A 20,722-nucleotide genomic window follows, 5' to 3' on the forward strand; every position below is an offset into this window, starting at 1 on the left:
CGGTTTCTACACGACATCGTACCGGAACGCTAAATCGCTTGGCGGTACGTCTTTGTCGGTAGGGTGGTAACTAGCCACGGCCAAAGCCCCCCACCAGCCAAAAAGTATTTGTAAAGGATTGTGTTTTAAGATAGGATATCACGTGTACCAAAACTGCACGTGGATTTTTTTATATATTACTAAAGCTTCTCAACAAAGAGCGCTTTCTGGTTTTATATACTGTATTCACACGTGTTTGTTTTTAGGGATCCCTGCCTCAAAAGGAAATAAATGAAACCCATATAGAATCACTTTAGGTCAAGAGCCTTTATATCAAGAACGGCTGGAGGTTCGTTCGTTAACAACCCATTTTCAGTTCACTGTTGAGAACGAGCCTCAGAATGAGAGGAGTTAGGCTAATAGTCCACCACGCTGGCCCAATGCGGATTGGCAGACTTCACACGTAGTATATTAAAACACTCAAAAGGGTATTTTTATTAAAGTCAGCCATTGATGGTCAATTATTCTCTTCTCTCTTCTCTTTCTCTTATTATGGCGACTGCATAGTCACTTAACACTGAATGAGATCACAGTCGAGGGTTAATTTAAAAAAAAATATGAAATGACTGGAATCCTTGACTATAGGATGTTTACGACCCACGCTCAAATACAAATAGATAACAATACACTCGTCGTATACTGCTGTGATAGCCCAGTGGATATGACCTCTGCCTCCGATTCCGGAGGGTGTGGGTTCGAGTCCGGTCCGGAGCATGCAGTTATGTGCATTTTAAGAAATTAAATATCACGTGTCTCAAAACGGTGAAGGAAAAACATCGTGAGGAAACCTGCATACCATTTTCATGATTATCTGCGTGTGTGAAGTCTGCCAATCATTGTTCCAGCGTGGTGGACTATTTATTGGCCTAACCCCTTTCAATCTGAGAAGAGACTCGAGCTCAGCACTGAGCCGAATATGGGTTGATAATGATGATGATGATACCCAATGATGATATTAAATACTGTTAGATGTGTTACTAGGTCATGAAAAATTTCGCTCAAAAGAGGAAATTTCCACATCTCAATGTTAGTTGTGGTCGACAACGAATGTTATTTAAACAAATAATACCTAAATATTTCCATAAATATATCATCATCATCATCATAACAGCCGATGGAGTCCACTGCAGGACATAGGCCTTTTGTAGGCACTTCCAAACATCACGATACTGAGCCGCCTGCAGCCAGCGAATGTCTGCGACTCGCTTGATGTCGTCAGTCCACCTGGTGGGGGGTCGATCGACACTGCGCTTACTAGTGCGGGGTCTCCATTCCAGCACTTTGGGACCCCGACGTCCATCGGCTCTTCGAACTATGTGCCCCGCCCATTGCCACTTCAGCTTCGCAACTCGTCATAAATATATGTATAATATGAATTAAAGACAATTTTTTTGTTGCACCATCCCGCATTTAATTACATTTATCCAAAGGTTGTCTGGTAGATATTGCTTTAAGCAATAAGACCGCCTTTGCACATACTTGTTTTCTATGTTTTCTTGGTTGTTGTTTTTGTTTTGTGCAATAAAGTATAAATAAATAAAAAATTTGCATGTGTGCTCTCAGTGGTGTAGTTAAATTCGGATCACTTTTTGCGGTGATTTTGTAGGCACGTAACCTATCTATAGTATAAAATTATCATTGTAATGGATAACATTATCTCAGCCTACTTTAAAGTTCGGTTATTGTGCGGTCAAAACTAACTGAAGCTTGTAAACTGGTTTGATTTAACTGTACCTGACAGTTAACCTGCTTACCTACCGACCGATCGTCTGACCGACAAATAGTTTATTTATTTATTTATTCATTATGGAAAATCAACCGCTAATACATTAAATTCATGCTTACATTTAATTACATTGATAAATTAGGTTAATTCTTAGCTATTAAAAGATTTTCACAACTTTCACAATTTTTAGTTATAATTATTAATTAAAAGGTAAATAATTTAATTTATAGGTACAATATATTACAAGTTTGGCACGAGAAGTCCAAATACTATTTTAAGTAAAATTATAATTAAAATTAAGAATAATTAAATTTCAAAATGTCAGTTATATAATATGATTAAAAGATAAGAATGATAAAAATGACAAATGGTACAATTAAGGTTGCAAATAAAACAAAAAAAATACAATTGGCACGAATGAAAGAAATTAAGAATTAAATAGTAAATTTGTTAGAAAACAAAAAATACGATCAATAGTTAAAAATTAAAAAAATGTCAATTTATACAATTGGAAGAGATTATTACAGTTAATTTGTACAATTAAAAAAAAATTATAATGAATTATAAAATAGGTAAATTTAAAATTAGCATGGGTTTCACTGGCTTTAGCACGCAGTTTGTAAAGACTCACTCTGGTGACTTTGTGTATTTGAATATAAAAGTATCTATACGTTTATTTTTTTCCATTACAGATATAAAAGATGACAAGATGGTTCGGTCCGTGTACGCTACGTTGCTTGTACTGTCCGTGACCGCGCAGGCGAGCTCACAGTTCTTTGGTGAGGAAGCTTTACTTTTTTTAAATAATAATTCTACTATCTATACTAATATATAAAGCTGAAGAGTTTGTTTGTTTGTTTGCTTGAACGCGCTAATCTCAGGAACTACTGGTCCGATTAGAAAAATTATTTCAGTGTTAGATAGCCCAATTATCGAGGAAGGCTATAGGCTATATATTATCGCCGTATTCCTACGGGAACGGGAACCACGCGGGTCTTTTAAGCAAAAAAGAAGCTTTCATTTGACATACCTATTAGACGACTAAATAACTGATAAGGGTAGGTATTTATACATATAACGTTACTCAACTGTTTATATCTGGCAACCCCACAGTTGTAATGTAAAAGCAGGCAACCTTTAAATTTTAAGTTGAGTATATTCTATTCACTACAGTTTGTTTCATGTAGGATGGTGCGGGTGACAGTTCATTTCACTCTTGAAAGTTTGCCGCGATGCACGATAATAGCACGTATTAAGAACGTCATACAGGCGATGTCACCGTACCCATGCTATTAATTAACCAATGAGGGAAGTAGATTATATAAACTACAACTAAAACCAACTCTTTTAATTCCAGATTTCTTCTCAGCGCTACAACCAGTTGGTCAACCGACATTACGTCCGTTTTTCCAACTAGACATCACAACTAAACGAGCACGAACCACCAAAAGGCCTACCACTACGACAAAAAGGGCCCCCTACATATTCGTTCCAATCGAATCTACAAAAAGACCACAAACAACAGAACAAAAGACTAAAAATTCTTTCTACAGCACAACAGCGAAACCTACAAGAAAAACAACCAAAAATACCAGAAGAATCGACACATCTAGAGATACCAAGTTAATTAGTAAAGAAACTTCTAGAAATAACAATGGAAGCATACAGAAACCTAAACAAATAGGTAACACAAGAAATGTCAACGTAAATGCATTTAATAATGACAAATCTAAATCACTTTATAGTAATAATGATGATAGGTTAATCTTTGATGATGGGAAAAGAAACACAGTTATTAACTATGACACGACTAAATCTTACATCAACCAAGATGTGACCAAAAAGAATCAAATTGTCTATGCCAGGCCTGGTGTAAAGCCTATGATAGTCAACGGCCCCCCAATAACAAATAGGCCTGTCACTCAGAGGCCGTTTTTCGGTCCACATGACGATGACGTCACTCCAGAACTGATTATTGGACCCAATGAGGATTTCATGAGCACTGTGGACAAGAAAAGGCATATTGAAGTACTTGAGAAAAGTAAGTTTTTTTTTTTTATTCGTTACAAGTTAGTCCTTCTCACCTGATGGTAAGTGATGATAAAATCTAAGATGTAATGGATAACTTGTTAGGAGGAAGATGAAAATCCACACCCCTTTCGGTTTCTAAACGACATCGCACCGTAACGCTAAATCGCTTGACGGTACGTCTTTGCCGGTAGGGTGGTAACTAGCCACGGCCGAAGCCTCCCACCAGCCAAAGTATTTTATTATTTCCATCATCATCATCATTAACGACCCATATTCGACTCACTGTTTAGCACGAGTCTCCTTTAAAAATGAAATGAATTAGGCTAATAGTCCACCACGCTGGCCAACGAGGATTGGCATTTTAGTTTTTTGGATTTTTAATTTTAGTTATACCTAATTAGCAGATTTTTTATTTTTTTACTAGCGGACGCCTAATATTATAAACGCGAAAGTTTGTATGGATGTTTATTTGGATGTTTGTTACTCTATAACGCCGCTACTACTGAAGCGATTTGGCTGAAATTTGGAATGGAAATAGATTTTACTCTGGATTAAGATAAGCATAAGCTACTTTTTATCCTGAAAAAATCCATGGTTTCCCGAGATCTGCGAAAACTGATGGTTTTGATAATATGAACGTTTGTTACTCTTTCACGCCTCGACTACTGAACCGAATTAGCTGAAATTTGGTATTGAGATATATTATAGCCTGGATTACTTTTTATCCCGGAATAATCCATGGTTTCCGACTCCCGAGGCATTTGTGAATAACTAAATTTCACGCGAACGAAGTCGCGGGCGTCTGCTAGTAGGCTATATATTTTCTCCGTATTATTACGGGAACGGGAACCACGCAGTTGATACCGCGTGGCGTCAGCTAGTAGCTGATGATTTCTAACTAACTAATGATGATTTCTAACTAACTAGTATTTCCTAGAATATCTTAGAAATTTGGGTTAATGAGGAGATATTGTCTTGACAAATAAAAATACTAAATACATAACAAATTAACTAAATGTTGTCACAGATTACATTTTAACTTAATGACAAGATTAAGGTTTAAATATTGGTTTTTTTTTTTAATTTTAATGACATGTACCGGTTAAAGGATTCCCGGTGTCAGAGAATGAATGAGTCGCTTAAGAAATCGTTTAATTTAATTATGGTAGAAGATCTGAATTAGAAGCAACCTTCACCGATCTATTTATTGGATGAGAAGTGTTTATATCAAAAATGCGTTAGAAATATATTGCGAAGAGGTTGCCTGAAAATTTCTTGGCCAAACTATTAATAACCATTATTCATACAAGCTTTCTGTTTTAATTTTCACGACAAAAAGTATCCTATAACCTTTTTCGTATTACAGTTTCAAATCGTGCCAAGTTTCATTTGAATTCATTTAATAGTTTCAGCGTGATGCCCGGTCAACAAAAAAAATTAAAAAAATATATTTTCACCACTCTTGCTCAAAAAAATAGTCATATTACCACTCCATAGCGGGGCTAAACAAGCATTTCAGCCTCTAGGGGCTAAAATAATTTTGTTTTTTTAATTCTTGTCTGTTACGAGTACTAGCCAATTACTAGCCTACTATAAAACGGAGGAGGTTTTATTCGAAAATAGAATCATTATAGGTAAGGCTCTGATTGTTTTGAAAAATAAATTAAAAACTTTAATGTCTTTATTTTATTTAGTCGCTTAATAAACAACGAACGTTATTTGAACAAACAATACCTAAATATCTTTTTTATTTATATAACAGAGCAGTGATAGCCAAGTGGATATGACCTCTGCCTCCGATTCCGGAGGGTGTGGGTTCCGAATCCGGTCCGTAGCATGCACCTGCAACTTTTCAGTTGTGTGCATTTTAAGAAATTAAATATCAAGTGTCTCAAATGGTGAAGGAAAACATCGTGAGGAAACCTGCATACCTGCCAGAGAATTTTGTTAATTGTTTGCGTGTGTGAAGTCTGCCAATCCGCATTGGGCCAGCGTGATGGACTAAGGCCTGATCCCTCTCATTCTTAGAGGAGACTCGAGCTTAGCAGTGAGCCGAATATGGGTTGATAACGACGATAACAGTATATAGTTATATATACATGAATATATAATGGAATTAAAGACAAAATTTTGCGTGTGTGCGCTCAGTGGTGTAGCTAAATTCGGATCTCTTTTTGAGGTGTTTTGTAGGCACGTAACCTATCTATACTATAAAATTATCATTGTCTATGGGTCCACTAGTAACAATGTACATAATATAACATAATATAACATAATATAACTTAACATAACATAATCGTGAATCATTGAAATAAGTAAATAACATCTATAAATAAACACACCTGTTATTTTCTATACGTAACGCATTATCATATAAATCGTACCAAGAAGCTTTCACAACTTATACTTCAATTATCAACCCTATCAATCTAATAATAAGACAGATTTTCGTTTGCTGATAAAATTACAACCTGTATACAAACTTTCGTTAGAAGACCAGCAATTATTAACTCTATCTATCTGATAATAAGATTGGTTTTCATTTGAGTTATGATTACAATGAATGTACGTAAGACCGCAGTGGAATATTATAAATCGTTCTTACATTTTTTAGATCGTGTACAAGGCGTTTTGTTAAGGCTCTAGTCCATCTAAAGCACGAAGCTATAGAGAAGCTAAAATATATTATCTATGGTAAATGACTACACTCCATTAATAGACAATATTCTATGATCCAAATTAGAAATGACCCTAATCTACCTGCTACAGTTTTATTATAAGTATAGATAAAGAAAGACAAAGTTTAGTTTTTATTTTACAGTACCTATTAATTGATTATAAAACACGGCTAAAACTCACGTGATAGTAGGTCGGAGTATGTCCGACGAGTTTCGAACCCATACGGGGCCCTTAGTCATGAGCTGGTTCTTGCATCGCGGCACGATCCAAACTGAGGCGTGTTTCATAATCAATTAATATGAACAACACTCACGATAGTTGAAATTCTAAAATGTAGTTAGTTTTTACAGTAATTTAAATTTATTAATAGTTTCCCAGTGTCAGTGGACGATTGTTCTAATGTATGTAAAGTTGATTGGAAAATTACCCTGAGGTTTAATTTAAACAATACGTTGTTTTGTGTATGTATCTACGTTTATTTATATGCTATTTTTGAGTTATGGTTATTTTATCTTAGGGACGGTTTGACTTTCAACCTACCAATAATTTGATAATACTAAAGTCTTTGTTTGTATAAACTATAGAAGCGTTAGTTAGTACAACACACTACACGGACAAGATGAGTAGATAAATGTAAATGCCAACTATATCCCGGAGACGGAAATATCGCTATCCGCTATCTCTTTCACTCTGTTTGGGCGAAAGAGATGAAACAGGGACTACTCCAATGAGTTTACTCATGTCATCCTCTTACGAATTCTATAACTTCCTTTTAAGTTTTACTCATGCCATCCTCTAGCGAATTCTCTATATTCCTTTTAATTTTTTCCAATTTTCCTCTTGTCTTCATCAAGTTTTTTACCATTTATGCGTGTATTTGCAACACTTCGCTGTTTAACAATCGCGTTATCATATTTTAGTTGTCCATGCATTGGCCATTGGTCATTGGAGTAATAATTATTCCATTTCTTCACAGTGTGTGACAGGTACAAGTCACTGGACGTCAAGCAGGTGCAACCCATCCCCCTTAATGCATCAGTCGTGGGTTTTTCTACGCTACACGCTCCCCGACCCGCGCGCAAACGGGGAGTGTTACGAACGAAGTTGCCAAGCTATAATATTGCATTTGTCCCCAGCGTGTGACCGGTACAAGTCATTAGACGTCAAACAGGTGCAAACCATCCCCCTTAAAGCATCAGTCGTGGGTTTTTCATTCATCGCTACACGCTCCCCGACCCGCGCGCAAGTTGAAGATTGTTACGAACGAAGTTGCCAAGCTATAAAATTGCATTTGCCCCCAGTGTGTGACCGGTACAAGTCACTGGACGTCAAGCAGGTGCAGGCCATCCCCCTGCTGCCGTCCCCTGACGCCGTGCGCGTCAACGTGTCCACCTGCGCGCCGCAGGAGACGCCGCTCATAGTGGGGGGGAAGGTCGCCTCCATCCAGCAGTTCCGCCACATGGCGCTGCTGGGCTGGACCAACCTCCAGGTGAGACATACAGTACTACGCTACCTCCTCCTTAGAGGCCTTAGATCAGCACTGCAAGCAGCTTTCCCAGGTTCCACATACAGGCCTAAGTTCAGCACTGCAAGCAGCTCTCCCAGGTCCCACTCTTTAAGTTACTAGTTAATATTTTCATTGTCCTCCTGACCCACTGTTCCTTCCCCTGTGCGTCAGATCAAGACGTCCCAAAAACGTCCTTTACAGTCCTGACGATAACATAGCGAACGACAATGTTTCCCAGACTAAATTAAAAAATATGATCTATAAATAGAGCAGCATTTCGTAATGCATACGAAGACTATATCCAGCAAAGACTTTAGCGTAAGGACCTGCGTGTAAGAACACCTGCAGCTTATAAACCCCTGCCGCAAGAATAGGGTTATTATAAGTTTGGGGTGTAAGGGGGAGGCGAGTACCAGCCAGCCTCCTCAACTGCCAACCTCATCTGCTCGTGGACTGCAGATGGACCAACGAGGCTCTGGCGACCGACGAATGGCGGTATATCCATTCCCAAAGGCTAGATTACGAAATGCCTCAGGCCGGTGTCGGGCAGCAGCGAACCAGCGCGAGTAATCTAGCACTGCGCTGACCAACCCGCATGCCCAGCGTGGTCAGTACTGGGCACAACTTTATATAGACCTCAAAAACAAAACACAGCCCCTAGTCCCCGGCAGCCCCGCTATTCCTGGCTCTGGCAGCGGTTAAGGTAACGGCGGGGCAAGGGGTGTTAAGAATCTCCGGCAGAGAATGAAGCGACTTCAATTTAGTTTGTTTTGTATGAAAGGTTACTTATGTGCGAGCGTTATTAGACATGTTTGATGAAAATCCGTTGAGCCGTTTAAAGTTGTGGGGGGTGAAAGTGGGGAAGAACAACCGAATGTCTGCAAATATACTCGAGTGGGGTCTCAAATGAAAACGCACTTGAAGAGAATATGAATGACTTGATCGAGAGTGTAATTAATAATTTCATGACCTTCGGGAGTTTTTCAAAATTTTCAATTTTATGTTATTTCGGAGATTAACATTGCAGTCTGTAACCCCAAATATAGTGTTCAGTATTTTAGCAGACTTAAAAGTGATTACAAAATAAGAAAACTAATGTCGAACAAAGGTTATGATTCACAAAACTTGTCAGGACAACTTAATTAACAAATCAAACTGTAACCAAAATAAGACCCTAGAATGACAGAGAATGACCTGACTGACTGACTGACTGAAGTCACGTACTTGTAAACGATGCGTGTAGGGTTAAAGATACCTTTGACTGTTAACGAACCCCTTTTCCACTCAAGTCACTCTCCCCGCCTATCCCAAGTAACCCACAAAGAATTACACAACAAGAGATGTGGACGGCTCGAACGCCACGAGCACACTGAAGCCAACACGAGATCGAGCGACGACAGCGACGTCATATCCGTCAAAGACGTAATTCCTACACTATTTATTAAAAACATGTAAATTTAAAAGTGGCCAACACGGCGATAACAAGAATGACGAGCTGTGTATGTTCCAGCACGGCGGTTACTCCTGGAAGTGCGGCGGCTCGCTGGTGAGCAATCGGTTCGTGCTGACGGCGGGACACTGCGCGTACCAGGACCGGGACAACAGCGTCGCCTTGTGAGTACCGTATACAGGGTAGGGGTAGTGCTATCAGAAAGCCTAACATGCAGACGAAGACGTAACGCGACATCACGTAACATTTTGACTCATACCAATTGCCTTTGGTATAGTATTTTTTTTATTCTTTACAAATTAGCCCTTGACTACAATCTCACCTGATGGTAAGATGATGATGAAATCTAAGATGGAAGCGGACTAACTTGTTAGGAGGTTGTAAATCCACACCCCTTTCGGTTTCTACACGACATCGTACCGGAACGCAGACGCTGACGCAGCGCTTAGTTTATATTAGCGCCATGTAATGCGAGTGGACGGGAATTCTATGAGTCAATCCTTACCGTACCGGCGTGCGCACAAGACATCTATCTATATATATAAAAATGAATTGCTGTTCGTTAGTCTCGCTAAAACTCGAGAACGGCTTGACAGATTTATCTTATCTTGAAATGTTCGTGGAGGTATAGGGAAGGTTTAAAAGGTGAGAAAAAATCAAATAATTTCCGGGAAAACCCTAAAAACTGCCCTTTTTTATTTCCCATACAAACGTTTAAGAGTCAAGCGTAGGGGTAGGGTAGGGTAGGGTAGGGGTAGGGTAGGGGTAGAGGTATAGAAGAGTAGAGTAGGGATAGAGAATAAGTGCACTTATGTCAAAACGAAGCTTGACCGGGTCCGCTAGTATACAATAAAGTGAATTACTGTGAATATAAAAGGACTCTTATTTCTCACCCCGCAAAGTCAATCGAATACGCTGATTATTTATTGTGGATTACCAATACCCCGACATTCAACATCCAACATTGGCATCCAACATAGGGATCCAACACGTATTTGTCGGTAGGGTGGTAACTAGCCACGGCTGAATCTTCCCACCAGCTAAAGGTATAGTATAGCCACAGAAGACATATATACAAGCAAATTCACCAACAAAATTGTCTGTTTTTTGAGGGGTATTAGGTTAACTCGCACATCGGAAACATTTACCTAACACTAATAAATATATTGTGTCCACACTAGACTATACCGAAGTAATATACCGAAAAATAACACGTTAAATTGTAATCAGTATTTTCAGTTCACAATATGACGGTAGATTATAATATTACGAGTGAGACTATAAAGTAACATGTTTTACAATAGGGATGATGACAATTTTTTAAATTGTATATAAATTAAGAGTTTGCTAATAGTAAAGCAATTTTGTAAAAGTAACAGGGTATCTGCGATCATTACTTTCGGAGCTACAGGGATTTGAAGGGTCAGATTTGCGGCGCTGCCGCGGATCCCTGAAAAACGCCCCATACAAAATGGCACAAACTAATGACGTCGTAGGCAATGTAATGATAGTTAGATTTGTATGTGCGTTCAAACAAAATTACTAATATCTTTGTTATTTGTGCGTTTATGTTTATAGTTCACATATTAAAAAATGTCACATTTAATGTAAGGAAGCTAAAACTGTATGAATTTTCATCTAATTACGATAAAAGATTTTTAATAGATTTTGAAATTTTATAATCTCATTTATTTTGCAATTATCCAAACAATCATTGCTTTTTATGTATAAATTAGTTAACATTGATCTTATTTACCCGAATGTATCATAAAAATCAATATATTCAAACCTAGTCATCATCCCCATTTAACGGTAACATATATACTGATTAATTAGTATAATGTCATAGCACATCAGTGTGGTGGATTATTGCTTGTTGTGATAACAGTTTATTTGGCTGGTGGGAGGCTTCGGCCGTGGCTAGTTACCACTCTCCCGGCAAAGACGTACCGCCAAGCGATTTAGCGTTCCGGTACGATGCCGTGTAGAAACCGAAAGGGGTGTGGATTTTCATCCTCCTCCTAACAAGTTAGCCCGCTTCCATCTTAGATTGCATCATCACTTACCATCAGGTGAGATTGTAGTCAAGGGCTAATTTGTAAAGAAAAAAAAAAAGACGAAACATTAAATTTGAAATCGTTGTGTTAAAATACAACGAAACATCAATTCTATAGACGCAGTCTGTATGAAAGCGCTAGATCGTGATCATATACCTAGTTTTGAGAGGGGTAACATCTAGCGAGGCTGGTTCTATGGTAATTTGGTCTGAGCATTTTGACGTCCTCTCTAGTGCAGTTGGTAGTAAATCTATGCTAATATTATAAAGCTGAAGAGTTTGTTTGTTTTTTTGTTTGCTTGAATGCGCTAATCTCAGGAACTACTGGTCCGATTTGAAAAATTATTTCAGTGTTCGATGGCCCATTTATCGAAGAAGGCTATGGGCTATATATTAGTCCCGTATTACTACGGGAACGGGAACCACGCGGGTAAAACCACAAGTAATATAATAGATTTTATTCTAAACTTTTACACATAATCAATTTTATTGTAATAATCAACTTTATTGTAAAAATTATTATGATGCGAGACTTTTGGATTTTCCAATCTTATTTTGTGTGGATTCGAAGAGTGCGTGTTGCCAGTGATGACTTACGGATCCGAGACTTGGTCGCTAACTACGGGCCTTATAAGAAGGCTCAAAGTCACTCAGCGGGCGATGGGGCGCGCTATGCTTGGGGTTTCTCTGTGTGATCGAATCAGAAATGAGGAAATCCGCAGACGAACCAGTCACTGACATAGCTCAGCGAGTCGCGAAGCTGAAGTGGAAGTGGGCAGCACATAGTTCGAAGAGTCGATGGACGTTGGGGTCCCAAGGTGCTGGAATGGCGACCCCGCGCCGGAAAGCGCAGTGTTGGTCGACCCCCCGCTAGGTGGATTGAGGACATCAAGCGGGTTGCAGGGAGCCGCTAGATGCTGGCGGCTCGAGACCGTTTTGTTTGGAAGTCCATGCAAGAGGCCTATGTCCAGCAGTGGACGTCCATCGGCTGACAAGTCAGACCAATTATAGAAGGACCTGTATCGCACTCATAGTCACGAACAAAATTGTCTGTCATTTTCTGAGGAAAACGAGCTTAGATTTGGTATATATATATCTTATACTAAACTAGAAGTTTTTGCCGTTTTTTACAGAATTCAATTACACAAAAATATATTTTTACGGAGCTCTTTAACCGACGAACACAATTACAACTATTTAACATCGATTCTATAGAAACAGTTTTTATAATCGCATTAGATCGTTGATCATATACTTTGACAGAAAGTAACGTCTAGCGAGGCAGGTCCTATACAATAATTGGTCTGAGGCTGACAATGCTGAATAAAGATTAACAATAAATTGTACGTTCCAGGGGTCCTCCGAAGGTGGTCCAGCTCGGCTCTAGCTCGCTGGGCGACCCCGCTGCGACGCTGGTGAAGGTGGCGGCGGTGGTGCGTCACCCCAAGTACAAAGTGCCCAAGTCGTACTACGACATCGCTCTCGTCAAAATGGCCCACACTATCTCGTGAGTATAGTCCCTGTAAGGGCCAGGCTTAATAAAAACACGGTTTTTAACCGACTTCCAAAAAGGAGGAGGTTCTACGTTCGGCTGTATGTATGTTTTACTTTGTGTGAACGGCTTAAATCGGAAACGTACGTGTCGACGGTTAGGCGCTTCGCGTAAAAGTCGTTTGTATATTTAAAAGTCTGTCAAGGTATGACGTATGCTGTCACCATTTACGCTGCGTTTTTGCTTCTTTAATGTAAGACACAAATTTAAATAATAAGAATGGTATTTGCGTTGCTAACAGTCCCCTATCACTAGGTACTAAACTACTGGCCATATTCAAAAACATGGATTAAGATGTAAACCTCAATTTTCTTTAAAATAAAATGAACTTTAAATAGTAGTTTTGGGTTCACTTTACTTTGAAACAAATTGAGTTCATATTTATTTCGCGACTTCGTCCGCCCTTAGACCTCTTTAATCCAGCCCTTACAGTAGTATCGCTGTAACAATGGAGTAACTTCTCCCGTTTTCCCAACATTTCCCTTCACTGCTCTGCTCCTATTGATCGTAGCGTGATGAAAAGTATACTATAACCTGCCCAGGAGTATGAAAAATAATTGTACCAAGTTTCGTTAAAATCCGTTGAGTAGTTTTTGTTTCTATAACGAACATACAGACAGACAAAAATTTTACTGATTGCATTTTTGGCATCAGTATCGATCACCAATCACCCCCTCATAGTTATTTTGGAAATATATTTCATGTACAGAATTGACCTCTCTACAGATTTATTATAAGTAAGTAGATAGAAAACGATAAGCCTCAATGGCTCATCATCATCATCATCATCAACCCATTGCTAATGGGTTGATGATGATGATGATGACAGTAAGCATTCGGCTCACTGTTGAACTCGAGTATCCTCACAGAATGAGAGGGGTTAGGCCAATAGTCCACCACGCTGGCCCAATGCGGATTGGCAGACTTCACACACGCAGAGATTTAAGATAATTCTCTGGTATGCAGGTTTCCTCACGATGTTTTCCTTCACCGATTGAGACACGTGATATTTAATTTCTTAAAATGCACACAACTGAAAAGTTGGAGGTGCATGCCCCGGACCGGATTCGAACCCACACCCTCAGGAATCGGAGGCACGGGTCATATCCACTGGGCTGTCACGTGGTGGTGGGTAAAGGTAAAATGAAAATCTTTTTTTTTAGATTTTCAAGCCTGATCAGGCCTGCTTGCCTGGGCATCCCGCCTGCGCCTGGGAGGCCTATCATCGCCACCGGCTGGGGCAAGACGGAGTTCGGTAATAAACGCAATATATAGATTATATATATAGATATCTATACTAATATTATAAAGAGGTAAAGTTTGTAAGTTTGTAAGTTTGTCACATTTTTTAAATGGAACTACTGGTCCGATTTCAAAAATTCTTTCACCAGTAGAATGCTACATTATCGGGGAGTGCTATAGGCTATATTTTATATTAGTATGATATATATTCGCCGAGTTAACACAGTTTTTGTCATACAGGTCGGACCGAAAATCCTCTTAAGCAGACTTATTCGCATGCGCTGCCTTAACCATTGTGTAAAATTGAAATTAATGTATGGAGGCTTTATGTATCTTTAAAAGTTCTACAAAAAAGTCAGCGACACCATATATCTATCTTCTATATATTAGGAGATATAGTACCTTTTGTGTTTTAAAAATTATAAATTTTATATACTTAGGTTTGCGTCATTATTTATCCTTATCAAAATAAATTATTTAATAATCACAAGGATATTATGGAGATAAGATTTGCCCTTAATAGTATGTTAATTAGTTAGGTAGTAGTTATTTCTAAAAGACGCAGAAATTCCGCTACATGACGCCCCGCGCTTTCAATTACGTAGTTCCCGTTCCTGTGTGAATATGGGAATCAAACATAGCCTATGACACTCGCAAATAACGTAGCTTTCTATTGGTAAAACAATCTTTCAAATCGGTCCAGTAGATCCAAAGATTATAATTTTACTATAGAAGTCTCTATTTTCCTTTGTCATCGCTCCACGCTCATAGGGCTGGGCCGATTTTGCTAAGGGTAGGGGTAAGGTAGGGAAGGTATAGGGTAGGGTAGGGTAGGGTACAGGTAGAGTAGGGGTTGTGTAAGGGTAGGGTAGGGGTAAAGGTAGGGTGGGGTAGGGCAGGGTAGGGGAGTGTATGCCTAGGTTAGGGGTAGGGTAGGGGTAGGGCCTACCCCTATCCTAGGGGTAGGGAAAGGGAAGATTACGGGTTGGGTAGGGTACGGGTAGGGTAGGGTACGGAAGTACCCTACCCTACCCGTAGTAGAAGTAGGTTTGTACGGAAAGTCCTTAATTTTTCTAGGTAGGTACATTTGTAAATGTAAAATGATAAGTGGACTATTTATTAGGTATAAGTTATAAAACTTGCAAAATAGAATGTGAAATAGGGGTTGAAAGTTGACATCGATTTTTACGCGGACGAAGTCGCGGGCGTCCGCTAGTAGATATATGTATATAGAGATAGATAGGAGATCCGTGATAGCCCAGTGGATATGACCTCTGCCTCCGATTCCGGAGAGTGTGGGTTCGAATCCGATCCGAGGCATGCACCTCCAACTTTTCAGTTGTGTGCATTTTAAGAAATTAAATATCACGTGTCTCAAACGGTGAAGGAAAACATCGTGAGGAAACCTGCATACCAGAGAATTATCTTAATTCTCTGCGTGTGTGAAGTCTGCCAATCCGCATTGGGCCAGCGTGGTGGACTATTGGCCTAAACCCTGTCATTATGAGAGGAGACTTGAGCTCAGCAGTGAGTTGAATATGGGTTGATGACGATATATAGATATAGATAAATAATCCAAATGAGGGTAGGTATATATTTCTTATACTTTAAGTATAAGGCCTGGCTCTTCAGTAGGCTGATAGGTTATTGATGACGAATGTTTGCAGGAGGTGATCTCTCCCAAGAACTGCGCAGCGTGTCTCTGCCGATATGGGACATTACAGAGTGCTACGAAGCTCTGGGAACTTCTAGAAGGCTGCCAGAAGGACCTGATAGTGACAGCCAGATCTGCGCGGGAGAGAGGAGAGGGGGAAAAGATACCTGTCAGGTACGTTCTTTTCTATAGCTATGCAATCTCACCTGCCTTATGACATCGTACCGGAACGCTGATTCTAAAACAAATACAATCTCGAGTCAGTACGACACGAAGCGTCGCATCAGTAACTTTCAATATTATTCACGAAAAATGGCGTCTTATTTTAAATTCTATAATAAGATAGAGTATTTTTTTAATGATCATTATATTAATCAAATGAAAGCTTTTTTTATGCTCACGAGTAATTTAACTGCAGTAGTTTGCCTTCCATCTAGTTTATTCTTAGATTTTGTATAAAAAATGTGTCTGGCCGTAATTATATAGGCAACCTATTTGCAATGTGTCACTGTGAATATTATCCATATTTTTTTCTTATCACTACTAAATGGCAAATGTGGGTGTACCTACATTTCTAATGCTGGATATTTTCTCTCATTTATTTATTTTTCTTTTTTTTTTTAATTTTTAATTGTTGTTAGTTTTAAATTTTAAAATACAAATTTTTAAAAAAAATTGTATATCCGGATTTCGAGATAGAGATAGGAGACGCGTGACGTTTGTCTTTATAGGTTTCGGCGGCTTCACCACGCTGCTTGTAAAGACTCACTCTGTAATTATATTTACTCTGTAATTGTATGTTAAATAATTTAATTATATTATTTTCCCAGGGCGATTCAGGTGGTCCGGCACAAATACAAGATGGCTGCACATGGAGAGTGGTCGCCGTCACTTCGTTGGGAAGATCGTGCGGCGCCGTGGAAACCCCGGCTCTCTACGCCAAAGTACCGAGAGCATTCGTATCCGCTGTTGTCTTCGGTGACAACAATCAACAATCGAACAACAATCAGTGGAGCACGCAACAACAAACGAGCACCCAAAAGAACAATAACCAACAGTGGAACAATCAACCAACAAATCAATGGAACACCCAACAACAATCGAATAATCAAAAACAGAACAACAATCAACAAACAAATCAATGGAACACACAACAAACGAATAATCAAAAACAGAACAACAATCAACAAACAAATCAATGGAACACACAACAAACGAATAACCAAAAACAGAACAACCAGCAGTGGAATAATCAACCATCCAACCAATGGAATACACAACAACAAACTAGTACTCAAAAACAAATCACAAACCAACAATGGAATAATCAACCATCCAACCAATGGAATACACAACAACAATCAAACAATAAACAAAACTGGAACAACAATCAGGAAGAAAGTTGGACTTGGAATCGACAAGGGAATTACAACCAAGAATCCAACAACGGATATACCAATAACAACGTAAAGAGAAACGATCAAAACAATTATTATAATCAAAACGAATACAACGTCCAGAAACAACATGAAAATAACTACAACCAAAATCATGGAAGTAATTATAACAGTGATCAATCGAGTAATGTTTATACAACAAAAAAACCCACTTATAATCAAAACTACGGTTATAGTAACAGTTATACAGAACAACCAGTATACAACCAACATAATGCGTATACTTTAGACAACCCAGTGTATAACCAACAAAATGGTTACACAACAGAGAAACCGAAAACTGGTTACAATTCCCAAAGTGGTTACTATAGCGGTTATGAGGAACCATCTGGTTATCGGAATGATGACAGAGTGTGGTGGACTTGAAATCATTAATAACCCACTTTTATTGCGGCATCGTCTCTTCTGATAGAGATGCTAAAACCCACCACGCTATTTCAGAGCGAGTTAGCGGGTGATTTTGTAACGATCTCACAGTTAATATCGTGCTCGCCATAGCACGGTAGTGTACCATGCAGTTACTTGGAATTTCTCGAAAAGAATATAAATCTGTAAAAATATCGCACGCGACTTTGTTGTGGAATTCAGTTTTTCACAAATCCCTCGGAAACCATAGATTTTTCCCGAATAAAAAGTAACCTATGTGTTAATCCAGGCTATAATATATCTCAATACCAAATTTCAGCTAATTCGGTTCAGTGGTCGAGGCGTGAAAGAGTAACAAACATTCAAATTATCAAAATCATCAGTTTTCGCAAATCTCGGGAAACCATGGATTTTTCCGGGATGAAAAGTAGCCTATGTAATAATCCAGAGTAAAATCTACTTAAATTCCAAATTTCAGCCAAATCGCTTAAGTAGTAGCGGCCTTAAAGAGTAACAAACATCCAAACACTTTTGCGTTTATAATATTATAGCTTAGCTACTTCGTTCGTAACACTCCCTATGTTCCGTGTGGGGCGGGGGGCGTGTAGCGATGAATGACAAACTCACGACTGATGAACGTCACTTTTTCACACCCACGCAGTCTTTCTCCCCGTCGCCCGCATATCATGGGAGTGTTATCAACGAACTTCAGAGATATAGTACGATAATCCAAACCAAGACCAGGTCTCAACCCCAGGATCTCATGACTAATGTACATACTGACCATTGGACCAATAAATCAAAAATCAATAAACTTAAGACCTCTATGTAAATATTTAATTTTAAGCGACTTTCTTTAAGTTAAAATAATTATTATGTAAAACTGAACAAAATATAATAATAAGAGGAATTATAGAGAACCTAACCAAACATTTTTAAACTATATTTTGTGTAAATATTTTCAAAGTACCTAATTTTAAAGAATTAAGTAATTATGTATAAGAACCACGTCAGCTAACGTCACAACGTAAATAATGTTAATTTATTAAAAAAATACTTAAATGTGTACTTACTAAAATTATGTTTCATGTGGTGTCATAAACAATAATTAATTACAAATTCATAATTGTTTTTAATAAATAATACTAAGAAATTAAACACGCGATTCAATTGATTAATTGAATCACGTGATCACGAGAGAGGAGACTCGTGCTCAGCAGTGAGACGAATATAGGTTGATAATGATGATAATGAAATAACAACCAACAACAGAACCAACCATGAAATCAGTGGAATACCAAAAAAGTACTCAAAAGCACCAACAAACCAACAGTTGAATAATCAACCATCAAATCAATGGAACAATCAACAACAATCAAATAATTGTAACGGGGCTTCCATAACTTATAGATATTGAAATTAAAGTCCAACTTCTCTTGTATACATTTTAATTCCATCTACACCATAAGTACAATAAACCTCGACATTGACAATATCACGAAATCTCGTAACAATTAATTTTCGTATATTTTCATTTCATTTACATGCAATGATTATTAATTTTGTAATTAAATCGAAAATCTAATTTCGTCGTCCACCATTTCATGACTCCCTCTCGCGTCACCACTTTTTCTTTTTTCGTATGCAAAAAGGCAAATGCATTACAACGTACAGCCATAGAATATTTATGTAATTTATTATTAAAATTAAATCCTTAGCCATACTGCCGGACGTGTCAATAGTGTTCTTATGAATTTCTTTTTGTATATCATTATAACATTCCATATAAATTTAACTAGAAAAATCACATTTTAGACGATAATATTTACGAAGCCTTACATAATCAAAAAAAATTTTATAATCATATTTTTTTTTGAAATCATGCAAATGATTTATGTTGACATTACGATGAACTGATTTTTATTATTTTTAATTGTATTTCTGGCTTCATTTTGAAGGAATATGTAAATAAAAGAAACTACATTTAAAATTTCGTTTAGAAGTTTTGTGTTAAAATGCTTACGGAAACCTTTCAGAAATAAAAATACGTATCAGCTTTCTAATTTTAAAATACCTAATTTTCAAAATCGGTCGAGTTGTTTTACTTAGATCATGACAAAGAAACAAAAAACAAATGACGTCTTTAAAATATTAGATTACATTTAGCTCAATAGATATTATATTGAAATGAAATTTTAAATGTACAAATAAACTTTTTAAATATTGTCTGTAAATTTTTTTAATGATTTTTTTAATGTTGTATTAAGTTTAATTATAAGACATAACCGTATTGCTCAAAATATCCTTAAAAATAAATTTATATTTTATTATTTTTGTGTTTTTTTTATGTTTTTTGTATACATTATAATATTATTATAAAAATAAGTACTTACCTAGTAGTATATAGGTATCGGTTTTCACGACATTTTCAAAATGTAATCACAATTTTATTACGTGCAATAAAACCTAGCCTAGAAACATATAATATTGGTCTTAGAATGTGCCTTCGATAATATTCTAAAATGTTTTTCTATTACGAATGTATATTTATATTCGGTAAGATTTTTTGATTTATTCCCAAATTATTATTTTACTCACTGGACATTCATAATTTGTTTTTTTTTTATAATTATAGTTAATAATATGTAATGGTACTTTATATGGGATTGTAAATTCACATTTTGACATTGGAAATTCTTGGGCATAGTTATTTGAAGTAAATGATTATTAGAAATATATGCTTTATCTACGATCCATATTGGTCCCATATAAATGTCACAAAAATCGGTTCAGTAATTTTGTGTTAAAATCGAAAAAACTGAAATAAGAGTACGAAATTGCTCATACTGTGGCGTTTACGGTCAGAACAGAAAAATAAAACAAAAAAAACAGAAAACCAAAACATTTTTAACAAAAAAATTGAAGTTTTTCATTTTTTACAAAATAATTTAACTTCAATGATG

The 20,722-nt window shown here is 37.5% G+C and overlaps 1 protein-coding gene across 2 annotated transcripts in view; it reads left to right on the forward strand.

Annotated features, from left to right (window-relative positions):
- LOC112046141 (uncharacterized) overlaps positions 1 to 20,089 on the forward strand; it is a 29,859-nt gene extending 9,770 nt beyond the window's left edge. For both annotated transcript variants that reach the window (XM_052890224.1, XM_024082649.2), the window contains 8 exons: positions 2,458 to 2,544; positions 3,123 to 3,806; positions 7,777 to 7,964; positions 9,493 to 9,596; positions 12,843 to 12,995; positions 14,204 to 14,295; positions 15,950 to 16,110; positions 16,767 to 20,089. In XM_052890224.1, coding sequence (XP_052746184.1) covers positions 2,475 to 2,544; positions 3,123 to 3,806; positions 7,777 to 7,964; positions 9,493 to 9,596; positions 12,843 to 12,995; positions 14,204 to 14,295; positions 15,950 to 16,110; positions 16,767 to 17,759 — 2,445 coding nt within the window. In that variant the 5' untranslated portion in view covers positions 2,458 to 2,474 and the 3' untranslated portion in view covers positions 17,760 to 20,089. The remainder of the gene's footprint in view (positions 1 to 2,457; positions 2,545 to 3,122; positions 3,807 to 7,776; positions 7,965 to 9,492; positions 9,597 to 12,842; positions 12,996 to 14,203; positions 14,296 to 15,949; positions 16,111 to 16,766) is intronic.
- Positions 20,090 to 20,722: the final 633 nt, after the last annotated feature.

This window comes from Bicyclus anynana, chromosome 27, assembly GCF_947172395.1.
Source record: "Bicyclus anynana chromosome 27, ilBicAnyn1.1, whole genome shotgun sequence".
In the NCBI taxonomy this organism is placed as follows: domain Eukaryota; kingdom Metazoa; phylum Arthropoda; class Insecta; order Lepidoptera; family Nymphalidae; genus Bicyclus; species Bicyclus anynana.